The sequence below is a fragment of the Bombina bombina genome, chromosome 5, assembly GCF_027579735.1.
Source record: "Bombina bombina isolate aBomBom1 chromosome 5, aBomBom1.pri, whole genome shotgun sequence".
NCBI classification, from domain to species: Eukaryota; Metazoa; Chordata; class Amphibia; order Anura; family Bombinatoridae; genus Bombina; species Bombina bombina.
In genome coordinates this window covers 688,675,325-688,689,015 of record NC_069503.1, presented here as the reverse complement: position 1 = coordinate 688,689,015, position 13,691 = coordinate 688,675,325, and the positions used below count along the sequence as shown (strand labels likewise).

Genomic DNA, 13,691 nt, shown 5'->3' with positions numbered 1-13,691 from the left:
TTCCAAAAGCTTTATTCTGCAGTGAAAACAAACAGGGCAAACACCACTCCACACACCTCAATCGTCATCCGACGCATTTCCTGCAGCTACATGGCACTTCGTCAGGGATCCCTGACGAAGTGCCGTGTAGCGGTAGTTCAACATTTATTTTGGGTAGAATGAAAAGCAGAGGAGAGAAGGTAATCCTAGGTTGGTTTTCAAAGATCATCTGAAGCTATACAAGGTTGGAGACAGTCTAATGGAGTGTGTGAGAAGTCCTGGAGGCGAGAGAGGGACATAGAGATAATAGGAATGGAGAGACTTAGGTCAAAGGTTGATCGAAGAGGACATGTTGGGGAGTAATTGGAGATGAGAGAGGAAATATAGTTGATAATGAGGCTGTCGAGTGCTTTAAAGGTTAGGGTTAATTCTTTGAATGTATTCTGGAGTGTATGGGGAGCTAGTGTAGAGACTTGCAGAGCGGAGCAGTTAATATAAATCAGCAATTTAGGTGGAGGTCTAACTGACAGAGCCTTTTTACAGTAATCCTTTTACAGTAATCCAACTGAGAAAGGCAAATTATCAGAGGATATGCTGTTAAAAGAAAAAATCAAGGTAGGAAGAGAGGATGGTCAGCTGTGTCAAAGCAGCCGATAGATCCAGTATAATTAGTAAGGAATAGTGTCCCTTTGCTTTAGCTCTTAGCATATCATTTGTTATTTTAGTGAAAGCAGATTTTGTTTAGGGTGAAAACCATATTGTAGTGTGTTAAGTAAGTAAATGTTGTAATTTGTAAAAGCCTGATTTGTAACTTCAACTAGTTCTATATTTTGCCTTGTATGTTTTTGCAAATAAAACAAAAGTCAAGTTTGTATAGTTTTGACCCCTACCTGTTCCCTTACCTCTAAGGAAGCTTAGGGTGAAACGTACGTCAGTGGACCTCTATGAGAGTGTTGTCTGTCTTTTTAATTTGCTTTATTTAGTAGTTTTAGCAATGCATTTCATTTTGATATCATTATTGTAGGACACTTTGATAGAGCAAGACTGTTACAACCTGGAGACCTAACAAGGCATTGCTGGCTTATGTAATGCTAAAGTTAATTTTTTATATCCCGGATTGTAGGAGCTTAGGCTTTATATATTATACTTGCGGTACCTCAACTATTGATAAAAGGGAAATCACCTTGCTTATGTGAACATATGAGTTCCAGCTCATTTTGTTTATACATTAGTGCTAACATATATCCATATATTTGCTTATCAAGACTACTACTACTATTGTTTTAAGTGTTTTTAAAGTTAAAGTGCGAGTATGGCTGTGTATTTCGGTAATAAAGGATAGAATGAATTGGAATAACAAACACTAATAAGGCTATAATTATTTATCACACTGATATTATTGTTCTCGCTGGAATTCTATATGTGGTAGCAACTAGATATATGCACTTAGATCTGGAGTTGCACAGATCTTGGTGTGTTTCACTTGCACAAGAAGATAAGTCACCCCTTGCTCTGCCAAACCGGTCTCTAACCCTCACCCTCCTAATGGTCTCTGCCATCTTAGGTACTGACAGCTGTCTTCAAGTACAAAGTTTATACACTTATTTATTTTATTTATTAAATTGATTTATTAATGAACGTTTCTGTAGTGTAGTGGCTCCCCTGTCCAAGTGATCATACTGTAGGTGCCCCTCTCAAAATCCTTTACTCTAGTGTTTGCTGTTAAAATATTGTGTTAACGTAGTGATCCTTCCCCTTCCTTCCCCTCAAGCCAGGCAATATTTACATGTCATAATACGGCTTATACATGCAACCTAAAGGCAGATTTATATAATTTTTATATTTTTATATATGTAAATAGTACCCTCAGAAAGATAGTACAGTACTTAAAGGTAACGTGTCATTTTAAATAAATATAGATTATTATTTGCATTTTAGAACACAAATAAATGAAACCAACGGCACAAACAGATATGATTGAGACATACAGACAGGAAAAAATAGTAATTTTTGATAATTTTATTTTAATAAAAAATATATTAAGCCCCCAACACAAAACAAAGGCAATTTTTCCAATTTATTACTAACATGATTATACCCTTCACGACGAGTCCTTTACTGGTAGCCGGGGACTTTAACGTTCCCCTCAACCCATTGGTAGATAGCTCTAATCCAATCTCTTTTTTTACCCCAAAACTTATTGAAATCAGTGTGGTCCAATCTACACCTTCTCACACTCCACGATACATTGAGACTTTCACACCCAAATGTTAGGGACTATTCTTTTTTCTCGAATCAGAACAAGTCATACTCCCGACTAGACTACATCCTAGTGGATCATATGTTCCTAAGCTACTTAGAGTCCTCTAGGATCTCATCAACCACTTGGTCCGACCACTCTGCAGCTATCAGCAAGTTTCAGTGGCCTTCTAAACCCATTAAACCATTCATATGGCGTCTGGACAACACTATCTTATCTGACCCGTTAATTACCCAACATTTAGAAGAGGTACTCATAATTTTTTTCCGGGAGTTCTTAACACCAGACACTGATATTAGAGTAGCGTGGGAAACACATAAATGTGTCCTCAGGGGGGGAACTTATTAAAATCAAGGCGACAAAAAACAAACAACACCGGGAACAATACACACAACTCACCTCAGCACTCTCTGACATGGAACATGCACACAGGCTCGATCCTCTAAATGAAGATATTTTGAGAGAATTATCTAAACTTAGATCTAAGATAAAGGACATACTACATATTAAATCACAGAAACAAGCATTCTATCTAAAACAAACTTTTTTTTACTGAGGGGAACAAGTCAGACTAGATGCTGGCGAGAGCACTCAGACAAAAACAAAACTCTTCATATATACACCACTTGTTAAATGGTACAAACCAAAAGATAGAGGACTCAACTTCTATAGCTGAACTGTTTAGACTATATTACGTAAAGCTTTATGATTTGTTCCCCAATAGGAAAGCTTCGGAGCACGAGCTTGTGTGCACCTCATACCTACAACAGATTACAACACCAGTCCTACAACAAGAGATGATAGAATCCCTTCAAAGACCCATAGATGCTCTAGAATCAAAACTCTGAAGTTAGGGAAAAGTCCGGGCCCTGATGGGTTTACGGGCTTATATTTTAAAACATACAAGCAAATCTTATTTCACCACCTCCTTACCCTTTTCCAATCTATAGACTAAAATGTGCCCATGCCCCCAGGAATGTTAGAAGCCTACATAACGGTCCTGCCTAAGCCGGGCAAATCCCCAGACCAGCCAGCTCACTTTCGGCCTATTTCCCTCCTAAACGTTGACTTAAAAATGTATGCTAAAGTGTTGGCCAACAGGCTCAACAGCCAGGATCAAGCAGGCTTTGTACCTTTCCAAGAGGCCAGGGACAACACCACATGCATACTACAGATTATGCAATTTGTCTCTTTACATATAATCCCGATCCTCCTGTCAACGGACGCTGAAAAGCCTTTGATAAGTTGGACTGGACCTTTTTAAAACTCACTCTTCAGAAATTTGGTATCCCAGGGGAATTTATATCCAAAATATTTGCACTTTATGCTGATCCGACAACCAAAGTTAAAGTGAATGGCATCCTTTCTGACTCATTCCATATCAGAAACGGGACAAGACAGGGCTGCCCATTGTCCCCATTATTGTTTGTAATTTCTAAGGAGATCTTAGCGATTAACCTGAGGGGTAGCCCAGAAGTGAGTGGTCTGCAGATAAACCAAACACAATATAAAGCAACATTGTTTGCAGATGACCTGTTATTATCCCTGACAAATTCAAAACAATCCCTACCTGAGGTACGCATGCCTTTAGACTCATATGGTAAAGCATCTAATTATGCAATAAATTCTTCCAAATCAGAGCTACTCCCCATGGAAATGTCACCTGCAGATTGTAAAATATTGGAGGTTGACTACCCATACCAAATCCAACTTGAAACCCTAAAATACCTAGGGATACACCTATCCCCAAATTTGCAACATTTGTTTAAATATAATTATGAAAAATTAATTCATGAATTTAACTCTTTAATTGAAACCTGGCTTCCTAAGTCGATTACCTGGATTGGGAGGATTAATGTGGTTAAAATGAATTTATTACCTAAACTCCTATATGTATTCCAGACAGTACCTATTCCACTCCCAAATCACTTTATCCCTACACTGAAATCTATCACTAACTCTTACATATGGCGTAAAAGACCACAATGGGTGTCCAAAAAGACATTATTTTTACCACCAGCCAGGGGAGGCCTGGGAGTACCAAATTTTCAAGTATATAAGGACGCTACCACTCTCCAAAGGGTGTTGGACTGGTACTATCAGTCGACCACTTCATCTAAAGCTTGGGTCTCCCTAGAACATGACCTGACAATGATGCCCCAATTAATGAGCTACTGCTGGCTTCCCCTCAAGCACCGACCCTCCACGACCCAAAATTACCCCATCATAAAGGAAACCTTCAATGTGTGGTCTAAACAGATTTTAAAAAAAAACACCTCACTGTCCAGTATTCCTTCCCCTCTTACACCATTACTCTCAAATCCTGATTTCATAGTAGGATGTCAACTACAACATAAACCAAAACTAGACATTAATGGACTGCTACCAGTCTATCTGTTAACAGATCCAACAAAAGTAATCCCAATAACACAAATGCAAAATATAGGGAATGGTTTCTTTACTACCTGGCTGAGATATAAACAACCGGTCCATTTCCTCAATACCCATACAAATAAAGAAAATCTAGTGCATACTTGCACTGAATTTAAACAACTTTGTAGCGCACCTCACAACCAGCTCATACTATATCTCTCCTATATACTATTCTAAATTCACCGCCATTAGATCACCTCCCTTCTTATACACAAACATTGCAAAGAGACCTTCCGGGACAAATCTCAGTAGAAGATTGGAATAAAATCTTCAGAAATATTACTAAATCTTCTCACTTAACTTCCTTAGTGGAAGTCAACTACAAATTCTTAATGAGATGGTATTTGACCCCGCAACGTCTCCAATACATCTTCCCTCTAAAGTCCAATAGATGTTGGAGAAAATGTAACCAAGAGGGATCAATGTACCATATTTGGTGGTCCTGTCCTGGTATTCAACCATTCTGGCATTCTATAACCATAGACCAGCAAAATCCTGGGAAGTGATATTCCCCTAGACCCAATAGTCCTACTAATCCATGATACTGCCAAAATGCAATCCAAAACCCATACTAACTTACTACATATAGCGTTAAATAGTGCTAAGCAAGATATACCCCGGTAATGGAAACAGGAGACTGCCCCCACGGTAGACAAGTGGCTAGCCCAATTTTCATTAAATATAAGGTTTGAGAAATACCATTACCTTTCTATTAATCAATGGGATTTCTATTATGAGATTCTCTTTCTATGGGAATCAAGACCACGTAATTAATTAACCAATGAATATCGACAATCACGCAACTCCTCTAGGGTTACACCAAAGCCAAATGTTAACTATTTGTAATTAAACCTTGTACCAACTTGTGTGGGAACTTGCAAGAATAATGTCGGCAATTCTCCATGAGTCAATATTGACAGCTACTATAATGCTGTCTCTTCAACCTGTCCTGTATTATCTACGGGCCCAAGGACTTCATACAAGTGTTTCACACTTTGCTCTGCCTGCTGAATTATAAGGACTTTAATGTACATCAAAAGAGACACACTGTGAATGTTTTGATTCTCTGCTTGTGTTTGAATTTATTTCAATAAATCCTTTTTAAAATTTATATATATATATATATATATATATATATATATATATATATATAAAGTCCATATTTGGAGATTTGTACCTGTAATGATATTTCATGTTCAATCATCTTCCTTATACAATTTGCAAGACATATTTCCAGACTTATAGGGAAGTTTAACCCAAAATATTTCTTTCATGATTCAGATAGGGCATAATGTTATACATCTTTCAAATTTACTTCTATTATATAATTTGCTCCATTTTCTTGGAATCCTTTTTTTGAATGAGCCTCAGTGCACTACTTGGAGCTAGCTAAACACTTTGGGTGAGACCGTGACGAGGCATTTTTCAAGAAAAGATGTCAAGAGAACAAAACAAATTACATAATAGAAGTCAATCGTTTTTTTTTTTTAGTTTTTTTTTTAATTAAATTGCTTGTTCTATATGAATTATAAATGGGACAAAATATTTTCATGTCGTTTTAATGTATTGTGTTGTTTCTCAGGGGACATTTTTTTTAACAAAAAGCTAAAAAAAACTTTCCTATAGTAATGTTTAATTTGAAAAGAAATTGTTTTAATGTCTTTAAATATATATATTTTAGTTATGCTAAGATTCATTTGTTTCCTTCTGTTTCTTTTTGGTCCAGTTCCGGAAATGGCTGAAAGATACTTATGGGGAAAGTCCATTTCTTGATGAGGAAGAAGCGAGACAACTTATTGCTAAACATAAGCAACAGGAAGCTGAATCTCAAAGTGCTGCCAGTTCAGGAAGGCAATGGAGTAGCCATTTAACTTCCCTATCATCTTTGTCTTATAGCACTACAGAGACATAAGTTTCTATAATATAAATATATATCTTTCTTTTGTATTGGCTGCCTGGCTTGTTAAAAAGGGACACTGTGTAAGAATATCTGCAGGATCCAAGTTGGTGGCTGACATTACATGACTTACATGAAGAGAAGAGGTTTAATATACCATAGTATCTGTTCATTGTAACTACTTTATACAACCCCCTAAATGTACATCACTGTTTTGCAGACTTGTTTTAGTCCCCTGAAATAAAGGCATAGGTTCCCCTCCCCCCCCCCACCGAATATTAACTTGGCCACTTTATGTGTGAGTTTGACATATAGCCCCTTAGAAGCCATGTGAGAAGTAAGCACTGTTTTCTGAATTTTGTGCTTCTATTTTTTTAACACATAATTTAACATTTTCTACCTCAAAAAAGTTTATTTGCGCAGTTACCAAACCTTATCATTGTTTCCAACCTTAACCAATGACAGAGTTATTATTAGGATTCATATCGTTCCTGAACTTCCTCAGAGACCAATATATTTTAGCATTTTGCCAAATATGCTCAGGTAAAGCACGCAGTATGTTTAAACCACTTTCCCAAAGGCTCTATATCTTATTGTACATAACATACAAATGTAACATAGAAATGGGTATATTAAAACTAAGTTATAAACTGTGGTCATTTAATTTGGGGTAAAGACCTATTTGCAAAACATAGATTCAAAGAGCAGAACTATTTATTAAAATGTTTTGTTTTGATTTTTTTCTTTTTTTCATTTGCACTAATTGTTGGTGGAATAATTAAACTGTTTCATATGCCAGATTATCATTTTAAAATGATGTTTATATGATTGTATAATCAATAAAGTTACTTTTGAGAACATATGTATTACAACTTGTCTGCTGGACTGCTTTAACTGAGAGAACACAAATCTTACAAGAGCAGAGTTTTCTCTGCGGTTAGGGTACATGTTCTGGGAAATGCAAATGATAACTCTGTGGTATAATCTTTAGTTTCTGCAACTGTATATGAATCCCATTCTGCAGGCATATGTTATCATTATAGTAGATAAAGCAAACTGTCCCACAGGCATCTTCTGTCCTGGGAACACTTTTTACTCTAGTGTGAGACTGGTTCAACTAAATGTTCTATTTACATTTAAGGAATAATGTATGACTATGCAAGGGTAAAATATTTTGTGAAAAGTTAATCATTTTTAAAAATGCATTGTCACATGATTCAGGGGATTCTGATCACCTTCAGTCTTTGACTCTCCAACTTCAGACACACTGTTCATCCACTGATTCTAACCAGGATCTTGGCTAGTGGATATATTTGAAAACTGTGAACAGTTATCCTTCAGCTACTGTCAGCTGCATGTTAAACAAAACAGTGCTGATGTCATATTTTGCTTTACTGTGATCTCATGAGATTTCACTGAAATCTTTTGAGATTTCTTAGTAAACTTCTTTAAACTGAGGAGTGAAATAACATGGCTGTGCCTGCACATGCCAAATGCATGCTCCGTTGCAAGTCCTGAGACTAGCATCCTGATTGAAAGTTACCATTACAATAGGAAGTGTCTGCTGAGGAAATTTTGAGGTAAAATATCTTCCTTTTTTACATAGAGATTTTCAGGTGATATTCTCTAGTTAGCTTTTTTACAGCTATGTTGCTTCAACATTTGTGTATCATTTCCCTTTAAGTGAGCAAGTGTCTTTCTGCACACATTTCAATTGACAGGAGTCTCAAGAAACATGTCCACTGCACTCAGTGATTGCCCCTATACAACAAATTAGTTGTATAGGGGCAATCATAAGGGAAACCACTTTCCTTGCAAGCCATACTGTGGCGGTTTAAGCAATTTTCATATGGATCAAGGAGTGCACAAAGTGAGTTCACGTCTTCCCACACGCTTACCTAATTTGTTTTTCAGAAAACATGTTCATGGCCTTAAACTAATGATAGTGGCACTCAGCATGGGTGTCCAGAGAGGGGGCAAGAGGGGGCATTTGCCCCCCTCAGAGTTCTCCCCACCTGGAGTAAACCTGCAGGAAAAAAAAGACAATAGAATGTCCGTTTTTATGTCTTTTAATTTAATTATGTTTTACAGGAAGAAGCACAGTATTCTGGAGTTACAAAGCATTCTGGAATTTGAAGTTCACGATTTGCTTCTCAGTATTGTGTGAATGCAGTTTTGGACTCCAATTCCCAGCATGCATTATTTCCCTTCCTCTCCAAAGCAGCTTCCTCCCCTCATACACAGCAAGAAACTGTGTGAGCTTTAGAATCACTGCGCAGCCTCTTAATAAAGTGAGGGAAATTCAGGGAATGCTTGTTCATTGCTGGGCAGCAGCCTCAATAACAGCAAGCTAGAGTCTTTCCTGTAAGTAAATGTACAGCAACTGCAGTTGTGTGGAGAGGAGGGTGATATAAGAAATTGCATTTATTTAAGAAGGTATCTATCTGCTTGGTATGGTATATATAGTTGCCTTAATGTTTGCATTTACAGTATCTCACAAAAGTGAGTACACCCCTCACATTTTTGTAAATATTTTATTATATATTTTCATGTGACAACACTGAAGAATGACACTTTGCTACAATGTAAAGTAGTGAGTGTACAGCCTGTACAACAGTGTAAATTTTCTGTCCCCTCAAATTAACTTAACACACAGCCATCAATGTCTAAACCGTTAGCAACAAAAGTGAGTACACCCCTAAGTGTAAATGTCCAAATTGGGCCTAATTAGCCATTTTCCCTCCCAGTTGTCATGTGACTCGTTAGGGTTACAAGGTCTCAGGTGTGAATGGGGAGCAGGTGTGTTAAATTTGGTGTTATCACTCTCACACTCATACTGGTCACTGGAAGTTCAACATGGCACATCATGGCAAAGAACTCTCTGAGGATCTGAAAAAAGAATTGTTGCTCTACATAAAGATGCACTAAAAGACAGAAAAAGATGTGACAAAACACACCAAAGTAGCGCCAATCCTTATGAAAAATAAAAAATGAAGTAATGTATTCTTGCCATTTGTCTGTGTGACATATATTAAGCGTTTTTATACTCTACATTTGAGTCTGCGCTCCTCTCCTCTGTTTTTTAGATTTTCTACATAAAGATGGCCTAGGCTATAAGAAAATTGCCAAGACCCTGAAACTGAGCTGCAGCATGGTGGGCAAGACCATACAGCGGTTTCACAGGACAGGTTCCACTCAGAACAGGCCTCGCCATGGTCGATCAAAGAAGTTGAGTGTACGTGCTCAGCGTCATATCTAGAGGTTGTCTTTGGGAAAGAGACGTATGAGTGCTGCCAGCTTTGCTGCAGTGGTTTAATGGGGTGGGGTTTCAGCCTGCCAGTGCTCAGACCATACGCCGCACACTGCATCAAATTGGTCTGCATGGCTTTCGTCCCAGAAGGAAGCCTCTTCTAAAGATTATGCACAAGAAAGCCTGCAAACAGTTTGCTGAAGACAAGAAGACTAAGGACATGGATTACTGGAACCATGTCCTGTAGCCCGATAAAACCAAGATAAACTTATTTGGTTCAGATGGTGTCAAGCGTATGTGGCGGAAACCAGGTTTGGAGTACAAAGACAAGTGTGTCTTGCCTACAGTCAAGCAGGGTGGTGGGAGTGTCATGGTCTGGGCCTGCATGTTTGCTGCTGGCACTGGGGAGCTGCAGTTCATTGAGGAAACCATGAATGCCAACATGTACTGTGACATGCTGAAGCAGAGCAGGATCCCCTCCCTTTGGAGACTGGGCTGCAGGGCAGTATTCCAACATGATAACGACCCCAAACACACCTCCAAGACAACCACTGTCTTGCTAAAGAAGCTGATGGTAAAGGTGATGGACTGGCCAAGCATGTCTTCAGACCTAAACACCATTGAGCATCTGTTGGGCATCCTCAAACGGAAGGTGGGGGGAGTGCTAGGGTCTCTAACATCCACCAGCTCTGTGATGTCGTCATGGAGGAGTGGAAGAGGACTCCAGTTGCAACCTGTGAAGTTCTGGTGAACTCCATGCCCAAGAGGGTTAAGGCAGTGCTGGAAAATAATGGTGGCCACTCAAAATATTGACACTTTGGGTACATTTTGGACATTTCCACTTAGGGGTGTACTCACTTTTGTTGCCAACAGTTTAGACATTAATGGCTATGTGTTGAGTTATTTTGAGGGGACAGCAAATTTACACTGTTATACAGGCAGTACACTCACTACTTTACATTGTAGAAAAGTGTAATTTCTTCAGTGTTGTCACATGAAAAGATATAATAAAATATTTACAAAAATGTGAGGGGTGTACTCACTTTTGTGAGATACTGTATACTGCAGTGATTGAAAAAACACAAATCAATGTTTAATGTGTCCACATGGTCTTTTGAAGATGAGCTAAACTATTATTTCTAAAACCAAGTTATCTGCATAAAGTATTCACCATCATATATTGCTAAATAGAAAAAGGGAGATACAGAGTGAACATGGAGAAACAGCACAAGTGAAAAAGAAAAGCACAAAAACACTGAAAAATTGTGTGACAGAGAGAGAGATAATGGGGAAATATAGTGGACCATGTGAATTATATTTTCATGTATGTTTCAAATTCAGAATTTGACACTTATGTACTTTCTACTTTTTAGGTTTGGTCTGTTAACTATGAGTAATATTAAAGAACAGCAATATTTTGTATATGGATCTAAAGGACAATTCTTATATCTGAAGCCCTGTTTTAACCCAGTTACTACTAGAAAGATCTGATGAGGACCTGCTCCATATTAAAGGTACATGAAACCCAAAACATTTCTTTCATGATTTAGGTAGAACATACAATTTAAACAACTTTCCAGTTTACTTCTATTATTAAATTTGTTTCAGTCTCTTGGTATCATTTGTTGACAGTAATACACAACTGAATACATGGGTGAAACAATGACAATCATTATATATATATATATATATATATATATATATATATACAGCCACCAATAAACAGCTAGAACCTAGGTTCTTTGCTGCCCATGAGCTTATATAGATAAACCTTTCAGCAAAGCATAAGAAGAAAAGGAAGCAAATTAAATATTGAAGTAAATTGGAAAGTTGTTTACAATTTTATGCTCTGTCTAAATCATGAATTGTTAATTACGACTTTACTGTCACTTTAAATATGTTAAAATAAAAATGCTACTTTAGCCTACCTCCCAACATTTCAATATTCAAAAGAGTGACATCCCCCCCCCCCCCCCCCCCGCCACGGCAAAAATGTGAAATGTGGTGGGAAGGAGCGGGGGCGGGGCTAAAAAAAATCATAAGACCAAAGTAATATAAATGCAATTCTAAATAAAATCATATCTTTTAATACACTTAGGCAGCAAATCAAACACAAGCTCAAACCACTGGTATAGCTATGTGATCTCTGTATTTAATTAGCCTTTGCAAAGACAGTGCTAAATATTGTTATCTTAATTGGACATTTAATAATAGATTCTTTAAAACTGCTTTCTGCTTTCCTTATTAATATTCTAGATTCTGGTCATTAAAGGGACACGAAACCCAATTTTTTTTTCTTTCATGATTTAGAAAGAGCATGCACTTTTAAACAACTTTCTAATTTACTTCTGTTATCTATTTTGCGTCATTCTCTTGATATCCTTTGCTAAAAAGCATATCTAGAGTAGGGCTCAGTAGCTGCTTATTGGTGGGCTGCACATAGATGCCTCATGTGATTGGCTCACCAATGTGCATTGCTATTTCTTCAGCAAAGGATATCTAAAGAATGAAGCAAATTAGATAATAGACGTAAATTGGAATGGTGTTTAAAATAGTATTCTCTATCTGAATCATGAAAGAAAACTTTTGGGTTTAGTGTCCCTTTAAAGTTAGCAAAAATGCAAAGTAACACACTACAAAGCATACACTTACATATGCACATACACACACACTACATAGCATACACTTACACATGCAGATACACACACACTACATACCATACACTTACACATGCATGATGCAAATACACACACACTACATAGCATACACTTAAACATGCAGATACACACACACTACATTGCATACACTTACACATGCAGACACACACTACATAGCATACATTTATACAGGCAGATACACACACACTACATAGCATACACTTACACATGCAGATACACACGCACTACATAGCATACACTTACACATGCAGATACACACACTACATAGTATACACTTACACATGCAGATACACACACACTACATAGTATACACTTACACATGCAGATACACACACACTACATTGAATACACTTACACATGCAGACACACACTACATTGCATACACTTACACATGCAGACACACACTACATAGCATACATTTATACAGGCAGATACACACACACTACATATCATACACTTTCACATGCAGACACTTACTACATAGCATACACTTATACATGCAGATACACACACACTATGTAGCAAACACACATGCAAGCACACACAGCATAGCATACACTTATACAGGCAGATACACACACACTACATATCATACACTTATACATACAGATACACACACACACACTACATAGCATACACTTATACATACAGATACACACTACATAGCATACACGTATACATGCAGATACACACACACTACATAGCTTACACTTATACATACACACACACACTACATAGTATACACTTACACATGCAGATACACACACCTCATAGCTTACATTTATACATGCAGACACACACTACTTAGCATACACTTATACATGCAGATACACACACACACACTACACAGCTTACACTTATACATGCAGATACACACACGTACACACTTATAGATACAGATAGACACAAACACTACATCATATATGGGTATCTGTAACTCATTTTATGGGGTCCTGGGGTGGCAAGCACATTAGCTGTCAGTCTTGAGGCCTGCCACTGTTCGTTACCCTGGTGTTAGCACTGCTCATTGTATAAAAACTGAAGGCATGCTAGTATTATCACCAGGTGTAGACGTCATCATTACCTGAGGTCAGAGGGTATACAGCCTTCCTACTCCTGCTTAACCCACACACCATTCCTTTTCCACAAGGAATCTAACAGATATATAACCCTGGGAGAGAAAAGCCAGCTGCT

The 13,691-nt window shown here is 37.6% G+C and overlaps 1 protein-coding gene across 1 annotated transcript in view; it reads left to right on the top strand.

Annotated features, from left to right (window-relative positions):
- DUSP22 (dual specificity phosphatase 22) overlaps positions 1–7,431 on the top strand; it is a 259,390-nt gene extending 251,959 nt beyond the window's left edge. The window contains exon 7 of the mRNA XM_053714664.1: positions 6,399–7,431. Coding sequence (XP_053570639.1) covers positions 6,399–6,584 — 186 coding nt within the window. The 3' untranslated portion in view covers positions 6,585–7,431. The remainder of the gene's footprint in view (positions 1–6,398) is intronic.
- Positions 7,432–13,691: the final 6,260 nt, after the last annotated feature.